The sequence below is a fragment of the Melitaea cinxia genome, chromosome 16 (assembly GCF_905220565.1).
Source record: "Melitaea cinxia chromosome 16, ilMelCinx1.1, whole genome shotgun sequence".
Lineage (NCBI taxonomy): Eukaryota > Metazoa > Arthropoda > Insecta > Lepidoptera > Nymphalidae > Melitaea > Melitaea cinxia.
Window position 1 is genome coordinate 13,524,208 of NC_059409.1, and position 14,837 is coordinate 13,539,044.

At 32.6% G+C, this 14,837-nt stretch overlaps 1 protein-coding gene across 1 annotated transcript in view; it reads right to left on the minus strand.

The window, feature by feature from the left end:
- Positions 1-3,739, minus strand: part of LOC123661165 — a 28,757-nt gene extending 25,018 nt beyond the window's left edge. Inside the window, exon 1 of the mRNA XM_045596153.1 lies at positions 3,543-3,739. Coding sequence (XP_045452109.1) covers positions 3,543-3,687 — 145 coding nt within the window. The 5' untranslated portion in view covers positions 3,688-3,739. The remainder of the gene's footprint in view (positions 1-3,542) is intronic.
- Positions 3,740-14,837: the final 11,098 nt, after the last annotated feature.

A 14,837-nucleotide genomic window follows, 5' to 3' on the forward strand; every position in this document is an offset into this window, starting at 1 on the left:
TTAATCTTTTTAACGCTATTTACGTAACTATATAAGTAATGAATAATTTAATCTTGTAAATTTTACATTTTATGTAATGTTTATATTACGAGAAATTTTATTTTAATACAATTTAAAGTTTTAATTGTTAATCATGAGCGTAGAGTATAATTCAGATGCTAAACACTGTTGCACTGATAATTTTGTAGCTAATTATATTTTAAATTGACACCTTGAGCTTTTAAAGGACAGTGAGTGATACCAGAGACCTGAGACGATATTTTGTGTAATAATAACATAAAAAATAGATGCAATTAAACATTTTGAGGCAAACTCACTATTAATTGAGTAAGAATTTTGTTTTTTTTTTTTTTGTACAAAAATAGAATATTTTGATAAGTGTCAATCATTTATTGAGATAAAGATAGCCAATATTATTATTATTATTCTTGGGCTTAATGACTTTCAGTTGTGCCAGGGGGCACTGTCGATTTCGCCAATGTCACGTGGGATAGAAAAGACACGAAGGAGAATGATCAGTGTGGTTGAGATTGTAAGCTATATTGATAGCCAATATTCTTAATAGGCGAGAGATAGGAATACAGTACGCGACGTAAGGCGGTAATATCAAGTATTTTCTACTAATAGATGATCTACGTTGTATCTGCGTTGACGTGTTAGTTCATGTCATGTTGCGGCATGTCGCATCATGACAAATCAGCCTCTAACATCCTACTGCTGGGCATAAGCTTTTTTCTCCATGTAGGAGAAGGATTGGAGCTTAATCCACCACGCTGCACCACTGTGAGTTGGCGGATATGTTTCTACTATTAGTGACGATCGCTATTGGTTCCGACGGCTTAACGTGCTCTCCGAGGCACGGTGGGGAGGCCTATAAGAACAGACATCGAAACAGGAAAGAAATATTGATTCAAATACAAATATCCATCTTTTGCAATATTGAAAAGTATTTATGAAGTTTAGTTTTTTCTTTTGTTTTATATGGTAATCTTATACTACTAAATCTTGATTTATTAAAAAAAATTATATATAATTAAATAGAATAAATTAATATTAAATATAGTATATTTATCATTATATAAGTAATAAAATATATTGATGTAGAGAATACTTAATAGGTACTATGGCGTCATTTATTAGATTAAATTTCACCAAAGTGATTATATTAAATCTAAATCAAGAGTGGAAAGTAAAGCAGAAATAACGAATGAAAATTATTTAAAATTTTAATTATTAAAACATTTTAATTATTTCTTGATATAAATATACTTAATGTACACTATTCTTTGTTTTGTACCATTTTAAGAAAGATAAAATTATTGCCATTGAAACAATATAATACCTACTTGTTCTTGCATAAAAAATAAAAAAATTGTTAATATTTTTTTTTATTTTTATTTTTATTTTTTTATGTACAAGAAAAAGAATTTATAATAAACAATTTGTAATCACTATTGTGATCCATTTTTATTTGAAAAGTAAAAGAATAGAGGGGCTATATTAATGCTTTTTTATATCAACACGTTTAATGCATATTGTTTTCGATGTACCTAAAAAAAAGTTTAACACTACGACATTTACGGCTACCGTTAAAATAGTCAGACAATCGTATGGTGCAGTTTTTACGTATTTTTAAAATAAATATATTAATGACATTTAAAAGTAAGAATTGAAATCGATCTTGTGGTTATAGATTCTGTCGATTTTTAAGTACACAAATTTTTTCGTTAAGTTTAAAAAAAAAATAAAAATAAAAAATACTTTTCGTATCAATATAGATTTTTTTTCATTTAATCGTTTAACCATTGAGAAAATAATAAGATACCATTTCCCAATCACGTTCATATCAGGAAGTTGAATACTTAATTATTTGTTATTCAAATGATTCTTTGATTACTAAATAAGGATTACAGTTTTTAGGGTTCCATAGTCAACAAGTCAGTGTTAACGCAATCCTATTGCAAAGGGCCTGTCTAATCAATTGCTATTTGACGTAAAACGGTATCCAACTGTTGAAACTATATGATGTATTTTCTAATCCAAAATCAAACTAAACCTTATCAGTCAGATATTTCGTTTCGCATTGTATGTTTTTAAAACTTCTTGTCAGTAACATGTCTATAACCTTATCAAAAACTAATGAAACAAATCATAGATACGTGAAATTAACATAGAAAATATATTTCTATATTGGTAATAAAAAAAATTAATACCCCAAGCGCTAAAACGTATTTTGAAATTTATTATTTTTTTTTTATGTCACTAGGTCAGCAAACAAGCGTACGGCTCACCTGATGGTAAGCGATTACCGTAGCTTATAGACACCTGCAAAACCAGAAGCATCGCAAGCGCGTTGCCGACCCAATCCCCAATCCCCCCAGGAGCTCTGGTCACCTTACTCATCCAACAGGAACACAATACTGCTTGAAAACAGTATTATTTAGCTGTGATCTTCTGTACGGTCAAGGTAGCCCCAGTCGGGCTGCTCCATATTTTGAGCAGGAAATTCCTGCTGTGCCCTACCTCAGTTAAAGTAAAGTAAGTAAGTTATTTATCAAATATTGTATGTCAAATAGTGTATTATTTATATCCATAATGGTACAGAACACTTTCGTGTAGGAACGCGGTATTCTTGACTTATTTCTCATAAGAATTTCTTCACAACGGATAAAAAAATGACAGCTTGTTTATTTATTTGTTTTCATTTATTATTTTTTGCAATTACAAATACGTATGCGTTCTTGAAACTAGGGATAAGATTTTAAGAACTTATCTGATTTAAAAGTAATTTCTATTCATTTAGTTCTAAAGAACGCAAACAAAGAATATCTTTATTCATTTCTAAATATAAGTATTCCAACGATACTACAAAATAAACTTTATCAATTTGCAACGCATAAATAGTTTTTATTTTATTATTTATAATATATTTTAAAAGTCAGACGTCCCTGGGGGCTTTATTCGCGTTAATAATTTTGATATCAGCGACTTTAACATTAGCATATACTGCTCTGGATACCTACTTTTTTTCAAATAAATGTGTTATCTGCGTGACCAACCTATTATTAAACTCAAGACCTTTTCAAATGTTCTAGATATGAATGGTTATTTTTTCTCGTTGCTACATTTTCCACTCTCGAGTTACATCACTACGGCAATCCTTTAAGTGGATCGATAACCGTAAAAACACTAGTGAAGTGTCCACACTATTGTAAAATGCGTTTATTCACTTATCGCAAGGTTATACTACCAACTAAAGTGTATGATACAAACGTACGCATGTATCTTCTGGGCTATTTAAATTAATGTTGTTGACATTAAGTCATTGATTAATAGGAATTAATTTAAAATCCTACATTCTAATAAAATTTTAATTGGTATAATAACATTGAATCTCGTATTACATATAAAGACAAATTTCGTAATAATAAAGTATTAAAACTTTGACAAATGAAGACTAAAAAGAAGGATATGATATAATTTCTTAAGCAGTTTTAAGGTCATGTTTCCTATGTGATAGGTGTCAATGGTAATGGACTTACTTTGGATTTCTAGTCTTTCGAGTTTTTCTTCGGCTCTCTGAGCCAGTTCCAGGGGGCTCTCGATGTGATAAAATATACTGGCACCTACTAATAAGTACACGATATGGAGTGCCAGCATGCAAGCCAATTGCTTTTTGGACATCATCTTGACTAGGTTTTTTAAATGTCTCCTCTTCGTCAAATATTTAAATTAATTCGAGTTGACGCGCAAAAATATACACTTATTAGGATATATTTAAAGTACAAATCACAGCATTTCAAATGTCCATATTGTCTTTTTGAATAATAAAACGTTTCTTGACATTTTTTATAACGTCTTCAGATTGTCCGTGAACGACTTGTAACGATGGCGAACATTTCGATGTTCAAATAAGTCATTTAACACTATATCCTGAAGCGTTTTTCATGATTTTTTAATTCACAGCCACTTTGTATCGTGTTTTAAAAACGGATCGTTCGATTGGTGAAATTAAAAAAAAGTCATAACGATCACACTTTCCGATTGGACGACGTTCGACCCGAGCAGTCGATGCGATCGAATGATTTTTCCGGCGCGCGCGCCTACAAATCGCGTGCCGGCCGCGAACACGTCCTTTTTTTATACGTACAGCTCTAAATGTTTGACTGGCGACTACTCGCATTAGCTTGTCGTAAAGGATAATATGTAAGGTTATTGCCAGCATTATACATGTATAGGTGAATACAACTAACGCAACGATAATACTAACGCGTACGAGCGAAAGATTTCCACTTATGACAGAAGATTAAAAGGATTCTGCGCCTGATAGCGGCTGCCTAGGTGTTACGTTACATTTTTGTGATAGCGAATTTTCTAAGTAAGTTTAACATCTCTTGACGTAATGCGTGTGCGATTACTTCCTTAAGCTCTGTACATTTTGTCGCACATATTTGAAAAATCCGTCTATCGATATGTCGATTATTTTATGGTGCAACTATAATCATTATTGGATGCAGAGCTATTCAAGTATAACTCTGGAGTTCCCGTAGTTGTTTAGTGTGACTTCAGATTAATCAAAGTGACACATAAATTAGGAAAAACAAATTTTGTACTTTGTAGCGTTATGTTAACATGATTTGTGCCATGTTTTGTTAAATATCGTTTTCGTAAATATATCTACCTACTGTTTAGGATCCAATATACTAAATAATTGTCCGACGTCAACGTAGTTAATGCATGTCGTTTCTATTCAGTGTGTTTCTGTGTGTGTCATTTATTGTATTTCGTTTTATTACTCACCTTATAAACACTAAGGCTTAATAATGATATATGTCCCAATGTAAGGAATAATCAAATGTATTTTGTGTCTAATTAATAAATTATACTATAAAAATGTGTTAAATACACATTACAGTACATCACAGTGTAATATTCTGTAAATAATTTTAATAATTGTTTGCATGCAAACGAAAAAAACCGACTTCAATTACATCGACAAGTAATACAACGTAGATCGACGAAAAAATAGTCAAGCAACTACGCGTTATTAAAGATTACTCAAAAAGTAGTTATCAGCTTTCGATTAAATTAAAAATTATCAAAATCGGTACACCCAGTAAAAAGTTATTACGGATTTTCGAGAGTTTCCCTCGATTCCTCTGGGATCCCATCATCAGATCCTAGTTTCCTTATCACGGTACCAAACTAGGGATATCCCCTTTCCAACAAAAAAAGAATTATCAAAATCGGTATATCCAGTAGAAAGTTATGCGATATAATACAACGTAGGTCGACGAAAAAAGCGTCAAGTAAAAACATATTATTAGATATAACTCGAAAAGTAGTTGTTAGATCTCAAATAAATTTAAATGGGACCAATTGGCACACACCACCTTTCGATTAAAACAAAATTTGTCAAAATCGGTCCACACGGGCAAAAGTTCTGATGTAACATACATAAAAAAAAAAAAAAAAAAAATACAGTCGAATTGAGAACCTCCTCCTTTTTTGGAAGTCGGTTAAAAAGTATTTTGTGTTTGGTACTTTATTAGGTACTTCATAAGAAAAATTACTATAATTTGTTTAGTGTAAATAAAATAACAAATGGTAGCATTTTATTCCGAAAGAATAACCTTTTACTAGATTAGCGAATATTATAATTATAGATATTAAGATATCGATGACAGAGTATCATATATGTTAATAGGCTAAGGTTTAAATGTTTGCCTCCCTTTTTAGAAAAAAACCTCACAGTTACTCTACATAAATTATATATCAATTTATAGATAATTGCTTACTCTACCGGTATGTACAACAAAAAAATTGCTTTTGTTTTTGTAAATTAATTAATTATTAAAATTATAAATATGACGGCTTAAATTTTGAAACAACGTTAACATGATGGACGGTCGGTAATTTTTTTACTTATTTTGTGCGAATTATTCGCACAGGTATTGCTAGTAATAAATATTGCATCGCTATTACGTTCGTAGTAATTACAAAATACCCACTTTTCTCTCTTTTCATAAATTAGTTTGTAAAATGCCCTTAAACAAAAAGTTCAGTTGATATACAATTTTATCACATTGTTCATACACGATAAGATAAAGTGAAAATCCCATTAAAATACAACTTTAAAACGTTTTATCTAACTAAGCTTTCTTCGTATAACAATTAATGTTTATTTAATTTAGACTTTGCGACTAAAACTGATTTTATTATTTTATGAATATGTTCAAATTTTTTCCTTGTAATTATAAAATTCCGAGACGGATGTTCTGACCCCTATGTTACGCTATTTTCGTGGGTTCGATTCCTGCTTGAAATGGTTATTTGTGTTTATAATTTTATGCCACTAGCACTGCGATTTTGGAGCACACTGACTGGGAAAGTACCTTGACCTCACAAAAGATCATATCCAAATAATAGAGCTTTAAAGTAGTGTTGTGGTCCTATAATGAGAGAGGGCCAGAGCTTCGGGAGAAAGATGGATAGTTAGGATAGTGACGCGCTTGCCAATATCCTGGTCTTGCAGCAGTTCATAGGTACTATCCGGTAGGCAGGCCATAAGCTTATTAACCACATATATAGTGTAAAGAAACTATGATTTATTTATATATACTCGTATATTATGTTTGTTGTTGCTAATTTTCCAAATGACGATCAAAAGATATGGTAATTGGTATTGATGGTAAGTGGTAATTGATTGAGTATTTCTCGTTACAAGTTACAAGCCGTGTGTCCCGTAACAAATCCTATCACTGATGTGAATATGACTTTAACCCCAAACCTACATAGAAAAAGAGGTATTTGGTATGTTCCACGGATTATGTCACTTAAATTGTATTGAAAAATCGAAATTTACTGTCAAAATTTCCGTTTGCTTTATTTTATTTTTTTTAATTTTGTTAAAAAAAGTTTAATTTCTTTTTGCAACGGTTCTAGTCTTAGATTAATATTAAAAAAAATATATTCCGCACCGACTTCTACTGTTACAGCTAGTTCACCTGGAGATCATTTATCAAATGTCTGTCAATATTTTTTGCTATAAACGTACTTACAGTTGTGTTTTCGTCATCTGCCTACCTTCCAATTTTCTATCGTTTCCTTTGTATCCTTAATTTAGTCGGTTTTTTGAATAATGATACAATCACTTCAGCCTGATACAGTCCACTGCTGGACATAGGCATCCACAAGTTCGTGACAAAAAGGTGAACTCATGTGTTTTGACCATAGTCACCACGCTGGGCAGGCGGGTTGGTGACCGCAGGGCTGGCTTTGTCGCACCGAAGACGCAATGACATAATACGATACAATATATAATATGATAAAATATATAACATTAAAACAAAATAATTATAATATATATAATAATTATATTAAAATAAAAATTAAATCGTACAGCTGTCAATCTTATATGTTTTTGAGTGTAACAAGGACACTTTTATTGTTCAAACTTCAATTTGTCATCACATTTGACGATAATTTCAATAACATGGACGATAATGATAAAATTATCAAAAGAATGAGTTCATACTAGTATTGATGTTATTGTGAGATCAATAAGATAACGAGATTTTACCAAGATTTAGATTTCATTGGCGTAAACAAAGACTGTAGACTTTGACAGAAAATAGCTTATAATGTAAGTAAATAGCTTATAATGTTATAATTTAAATATTTCTAATAATTATAGTAAGTTGTATGTTGATAATGCACATGATCTTTTCTTGCATGAAAGCATGAAAGTCGACTGCATTGCAATTGACGTTAAATTTTAGTAAATTAATGTTTGTGATATAGGAGTATGTCTGTGTCGTCCTTCTTTTTAAGGCTAAAATATTATCATAAACAAAATTCAGAAGTCGTCAATTTGTCAATTGTTTGTTCAATTTATCTAGACTGTTAGCTCTTTTACTAATTTCTTCATAATCTTTAAGCTGTCAATCTTATATACTTTATTTTGGTACGAGGTATTATTTTTCAAGTGACAATTTGTTATCACATTAGTTTGATATTTTCGACAATAAATTGAGTGATTATCATAAAATTATCACATGAATGATTGTATATTGTTTTGAGACATCGAAAAATATATATGGGGCACGTGGGGGGTTTTGTCGTGAAGGATTAACATAGTATGTATACACAGATGTAAGGGGTAACTTAGGAGTTAATAGTACTATTAATATAAATTGAAAAAATAATTATAAAATGATGTAGATACCGAGACATTTTTGTTTCGTATGAGAAAATAAAAAAATGAAATTTCTAAAACAAGACAAAAATATATTAGCATAGTTATTATAGTTTAATTGTTGTAACAAGAATTTCGTCGACAAGTAACCTATTAATGCAAAATGACAATCATACACATATTATTTTTCTCTAAACTGAAGTGAAGATACAAACCAACCTTAACTTAACAATACAAATTCAACTTTTTTATTTAGAAAGAAGAGAATTTCAGTTGTAATTAAAATATCACAACTAGAGTTTAAACGTACCATTTTATACAGCGACCAGTAGACGTGTATGAATATCAGGTGTAAAATAATTCAATTGAAAAATTCGGTAAAATTTATCACAGAACGTTACACGTATCATCATTACAGCCTATACAGTCGACTGCTGGACATAGGCCTCAACAAATTCGCGCCAAAAATGCGTGAACTCGTGTGTGTTGCCCATAGTCACCACGCTGGGCAGGCGGGTTGGTGACCGCAGAGCTGGCTTTGTCGCACCTGAGACGCTGCTGCCCGTCTTCGGCCTGTGTATTTCAAAGCCAGCGGTTAGATGGTTATCCCGCCATCGGTCGGCTTCTTAAGTTCCAAGGTGGTAGTGGAACCTTGTTATCCCTTAGTCGCCTCTTACGACACCCACGGGAAGAGAGGGGGTGGCTAAATTCTTTAGTGCCGTAGCCACACAGCGTAGTTACACGTATACATAACGGAAATAAATGGAAAATTACGAGGAAAACTGAAATTATTAAAAAAAATATTCTTAGATGTCAATGAACTGTTAGTCCGTGAATCGGGGACACAAACTGCAGTTATACTACTGTAAAGTCTCATTGAATGAGTGGTTGATTTGCCTTGATGTACATGTTTATCTTATTTGATAAAATGCACTTCATCCCAAAGAGATAAAAATTATATCTAAACCATTCGAGCTAAATAATTGACTTTCGAGCTAAATAATTTTTTTGTCTTTTCTTAAGAATTTAATTTTTTATGTATATGTACTACTTTTCCTGGGCTCAACTAAATAATTAAAAATCGTTCGTTTATTCCTTGTATTCTAATTTTTATTTGCTATACTAAAATTTTAATTGTTTTTAAGTATCATTAAAATATTAAGTGTTAATGAAAAGATTGTCTTTTGTTTTAATATATTTTTACATATTTAAATTATATTAAAGAAATATGAGGAAGAATATATGGAAAAGGTTTTTAAGTCTATATATACATATATCTATGTATATATGTTTTTAAGTACTATTGTATTAAATATATTTATTTTTATATTAGATTTTCTAATCGAGTTTTCGAAAAATATATAAGGGGCACGTGAGGGTACTGTGTGGCTACGGTACTAAAGAATATAGCCACTCCCTCTCTTCCCGTGGGTGTCGTAAGAGGCGACTAAGGGATAACAAGGTTCCACAACCATCTTGGAACTTAAGAAGCCGACCGATGGCGGGATAACCATCCAACTGCTGGCTTTGAAATACACAGGCCGAAGACGGGCAGCAGCGTCTTCGGTGCGACAAAGCCAGTACTGCGGTCACCAACCCGCCTGCCCAGCGTGGTGACTATGGGCAAAACACATGAGTTCACGTAATTTTTGGCGTAAACTTGTGGAGGGCTATGTCCAGCAGTGGACTGTATAGGCTGTAATGATGAGGGTTTTTGTCGTTATCCATTCCATCTATTCGTCCATCTATCCGTCCATTCTATTCTGTTCTATTCTAGTAGAAGTGTTTTACTAAATGCATATGGATGTATACACGGTACATATACCAAAATAACATTTTTCACAATATTTGTCTGTCTGTCTGTTTGTTCCGGCTAATCTCTGAAACGGCTGGACCGATTTTCACGGGACTTTCATTGGCAGATAGCTGATGTAATAAAGAGTAGCTAAAGCTAATTTTATTTTAGAAAATTTATTAATATAACTCTGCGAATTGAACAATACTTTTTTTTAAATTCCACGCGGATGAAGTCGCGGGCTCGGCTAGTAATAAAATAAAAACCTCCCCTGTTTCTCATGTCGGTTGTATGTCTTATTTAATCCGAAAGGTTGACAGAATGACAGCGCATGCGGGTTTGAAGAATTCTAATTATTTACTACGTATTGTTTTCCAAGAAAGTAAACTAACGAGTCTCAAGGTTTCCCATAATATCCGCTATCTGTCTTTTATACACGTAAACAATAACAACAATGGCTTATCAACTCAACTTACTCATCGTTACAAATCATACCATCGTAAACAATACATACTAAAAAATCATCCAGTGAAAACGTCAATAAAAAGGAAAATAACAAAATTTCTGTTGTTAATACTTTAATAATAATTACAAGTTTTATTTCTATGTTTTTATTTTACATATGTAATATTACAAATATTAGTTTATAACATTTTACTATACTATTCAATTCAAAAAATCAAAATTTTAGATCTAAAAAAAAAAGGTATATCAGTCAGTCAGTCAGTTCAGTTCTTTTCCGCAATCCTCATCCAGCGTACACCGCAATCTTACGTAGATCGTCACTTTAACTTGCTAATTCTGTGGGCTATGTCGGTGACTTTCGTTCTCTCACGGATAGTCTCATTTCTAATCCTATCTTTGAGAGAGACCCCAAGCATAGCCCGTTCCATTGCACGTTGAGTGTCCCTTCGTCAGTGGCCACGTCTCGGCTCCGTTTGTTAACACAGGCAGAAAGCATTGCTAGAATACTTTTGTCTTCAAGCATTGCGGAATCTTCGAAGTGAAGACTCGACGAAGGCTGCCAAACGCCACCCAGCCCAACCGAATCCTCCTATCGGCCTCTTTCTCGAAGTTGTTGAAGGACTAGTCATTTTGTAATAAATCTATAAACGAAAAAGTCAATCCTGTAATGTTTTGAAACTTCATTCAGTATTATAAATGGATTAATTGTTAGTTTGTTTGACTTATGTTATCTCGTACGTGAGTTATTCATTTTATAAGTATTAAATGTTAAGCTTAGAGGTAAATAATTCTCGACTAAAGTTTCCACAAATAAAATAATCAAATAAACAAAAATAGGCTTCATAGATAATAGGGTATTTTTACAAAGAAACTTAGGCCCCAAACTTGTAAATAATGTTACTAATTTTGTCATGTTTTATTGATGTACGTTGCTCGATTGATCGGTCGAATATTTAAAGCGATAGTTTTTCATGTGTTGCATTTCTATCTAAAAGTCTTATTTTTCTCAGCAGTATATGAAAACTGAGGAAATCGTTTCAAAGGAAATATGAAAGAACAAATTATTTCAATTTTAAGAGAAAGAGCCTGAGAGTGGTTGCAAAGTGCAGCAATTTTTTTTGTGAAAATAATGGCTTCAATTTCTTAACTGACAAAAAAAAATATCTAAAGAACACATTTCATAGCGAGTTGCTGTGTCAAAGTAGTGTTGACGTCCGCAATCGGTGATTCCGTGTTCGTTGATTTTGTAATTCATTATAATCTTGTTACAGACTTATTTATGCTTTTTCTTCGATAGTTAAAATGGATTTGATATTGGTGGAAGAATTTTTTGGGATATTTTTTTACATATTTCTTATATTACGTACGTATATAAATAAGGTGTATCACTTAGTAGATATTAAAATATTAAAACTTGTGTCGTAAAATAAAAATAAAAAAATGTGGTGGCATGTGGGACACCAGGTAGGAACGAAGTTCCTTCGGATAATATAGAAGCAACACAATTTGAAAAAAAAAATGTTCAATTTTATATATAATTTCTAGTTCTTGATTTTTTTTTAGTTTTGTCAATTGGTTTTTAATTAAGTACATAAAAGTATTTAGTAATCTTAGTGTTTTAGAAAATAACAAATATCGTAAAATAAAATAAATCAAAGAAAATAATAATAATAATAATTCAAACTATTAAGTGAAATAAAAAAACACATGTCTTTATTTATTTTTGTCGACAGTATAAAATTACATAAATAATTTTTAAAAAGTTGACTATAATAGTAATATTTTAGTTTTACAAACGTCATATTATACAGTCGTGTGACTGATATTACGTCACTTCCGTTATATATTTTTCTAACGGTTTTAGTATCACATTTTTTACAGTTCGGTCGCCCAGCCAAATGTCAAGCCTGCCGTAAGGAACTTCGTTCCAATACGCTTAGCATACGGTATGTATGTGGGTATGTATGTGTGTTTTAATTATATATTAACACGTTTATGTCACAATTTGTACACCTACACCGACACAATACCATCTCCTCTGCCCCTAGGTTGCCTGGAAGAGATCGCTTTTCAGCGATAAGGCCGCCCTTTGTACCTGATAGTACTTTCTTAAAATCAATCTGATATGTATTATTTCTGTTTTGGTGTACAGTATTGTTATGTTATGTTATACGTTCACAGTCGTCTGTTCCTACGGTATGCAACTTATAATGTCTGTATAGGTATAACAGCTGGTTGATGGATTCCTATTTTTTGTAATAGACGTAGGTATCGAATACATAATTCCATAATTATAAAGCGGCGTCACTCACAAATAGGCCAACAGCTAGCCATAAAAAAGGCTGATTTGATAAAAAGCTCAAAAGGAAATCGCTTAAAATGTGCTGTTGCGCTTGAACTGCATCAACAGTATTTGTACTTACTCGTTACACTTATACTATTTCATATTTTATGAAGTCAAATCTTGCAGTGTTTGAATCTAGTAGCTTATAAAAATCATCGCCATGTATTGGCGTCGTGGCGACGTTGGTCAAGAAAAAGTATAGCAATGTTTGAATTGGTTAACGAAAAATTAAAAAATGTATGATAGTGACTAAAATGTGAAACTATTCACGTATATATATAGCCATCAATTTTTTTTTCCATAAATGTAACAAACACTAAGGCAGAACGAAAAGCAATAGTTTGAATTGTGTAATAGTATGTCAGTGTTTATTATTATTTAACTTGTGTATATTACAATATATTATTATATTATTTACTACTGAACACTCCTGAAAACTTGTTCGAGTTAATTGTTTATTATTTCTCCTAACTTATCATCACTTCAGCCTATCGCAGTCCACTGCTGGACATAGGCCTCCCCAAGTTCGCGCCACACATCCCGGTCTTCCGCAATCCTCATTCAGCCTACACCGGCAATCTTACGTAGATCGTCGGTCCAACGGGCCGGAGGACGTCCCACACTGCGTTTGCCAAGTCGCGGACTCCACTCTAGGACCAGTCTACTCCAACGGCCATCGGTCTTGCGACACAGATGACCAGCCCACTGCCACTTCAACTTGCTAATTCTGTGGGCTATGTCGGTTACTTTCGTTCTCTCGCGGATAGTCTCATTTCTAATCCTGTCTTTGAGAGAGACCCCAAGCATAGCCCGTTCCATTGCACGTTGAGCGACTTTAAACTTGTGGACCAGTCCCGTCGTCAGTGTCCACGTCTCGGCTCCGTATGTTAACACAGGCAGGACGCATTGCTCGAAAACTTTTGTCTTCAAGCATTGCGGAATTTTCGAAGTGAAGACTCGACGGAGAACTTATTTATTATTGCTAATTTATTATTTAACTATAAATAACTATAACTGTGGCCTCTTCTATTCCAATACCCCATGCGATCGACTTGTTTTTAGGTAAGGTCATATTTGGTTACATCATTCAAATGCTTATTATATAAAATTTGGAATTTTTAAAATCATGACGTAGATGTAACGTTCGCTGTACTGACTTCATTGGGTGTCGTGGTTTTATTACAATCACATAATTCCAAATTGATGAAAGGATGACGAAATAGGAAATTTAAAACTATAACAAATCCTTAAATAGTATCAAATACATAGTAGACGCCGCGTTGGCGCAACGGTCACAGCCATGGATTGTACCTGTTGCGCTGGCGGTTGCGGGTTCAATCCCCGCACATGACAAACATTTGTATTGGCCATACAGGTGTTTGCCGTGGTCTGGGTATTTGTGCAGTCCTCGTAGGTTTCCCCACCGTGCCTCGGAGAGCACGTTAAGCCGTCGGTCCCGGTGGTTATCATGTTCACCTGATAGCGATCGTTACTAATTGTAGGGAATATATCTGCTAACCCGCATTAAGCAGCGTGGTGGATTAAGCTCTGATCCTTCTCCTACATGGGGAAAGAAGATTATGCCCAGTAGTGGGATATTACAGGCTGAAGCGTAAATAGTATCAAATATCTTCAATTTACCCAATATAATTAAATTTATCAATAAAAAATGTATTCATATGTTGTTACTAAACTATTTACAATGTTTTTACCTCAATTCAGCATAAATTATTAATACATTAAACTTGAAGTATCTGTCAAAATTGGTAAAAACATAAAATAGGCATACAGATAAACAGAAGCCAACATATTTGTTTTACTAAAATATTTTTTTGTTACAAACATTAAATTTATGAAGGATAAGGGATAAATAAAAAGGTAACAAAAGAAATGTCTTCATTACTTAGTCACACATACTTCGAATTACCATAATAAGATTTCTTCAATAAATCACAGAACCATATTTGAACTGAAACCAAATAAAATACACAAAAATAACGTACAATATTTATAGCTTGACAAAAATACAAACATAA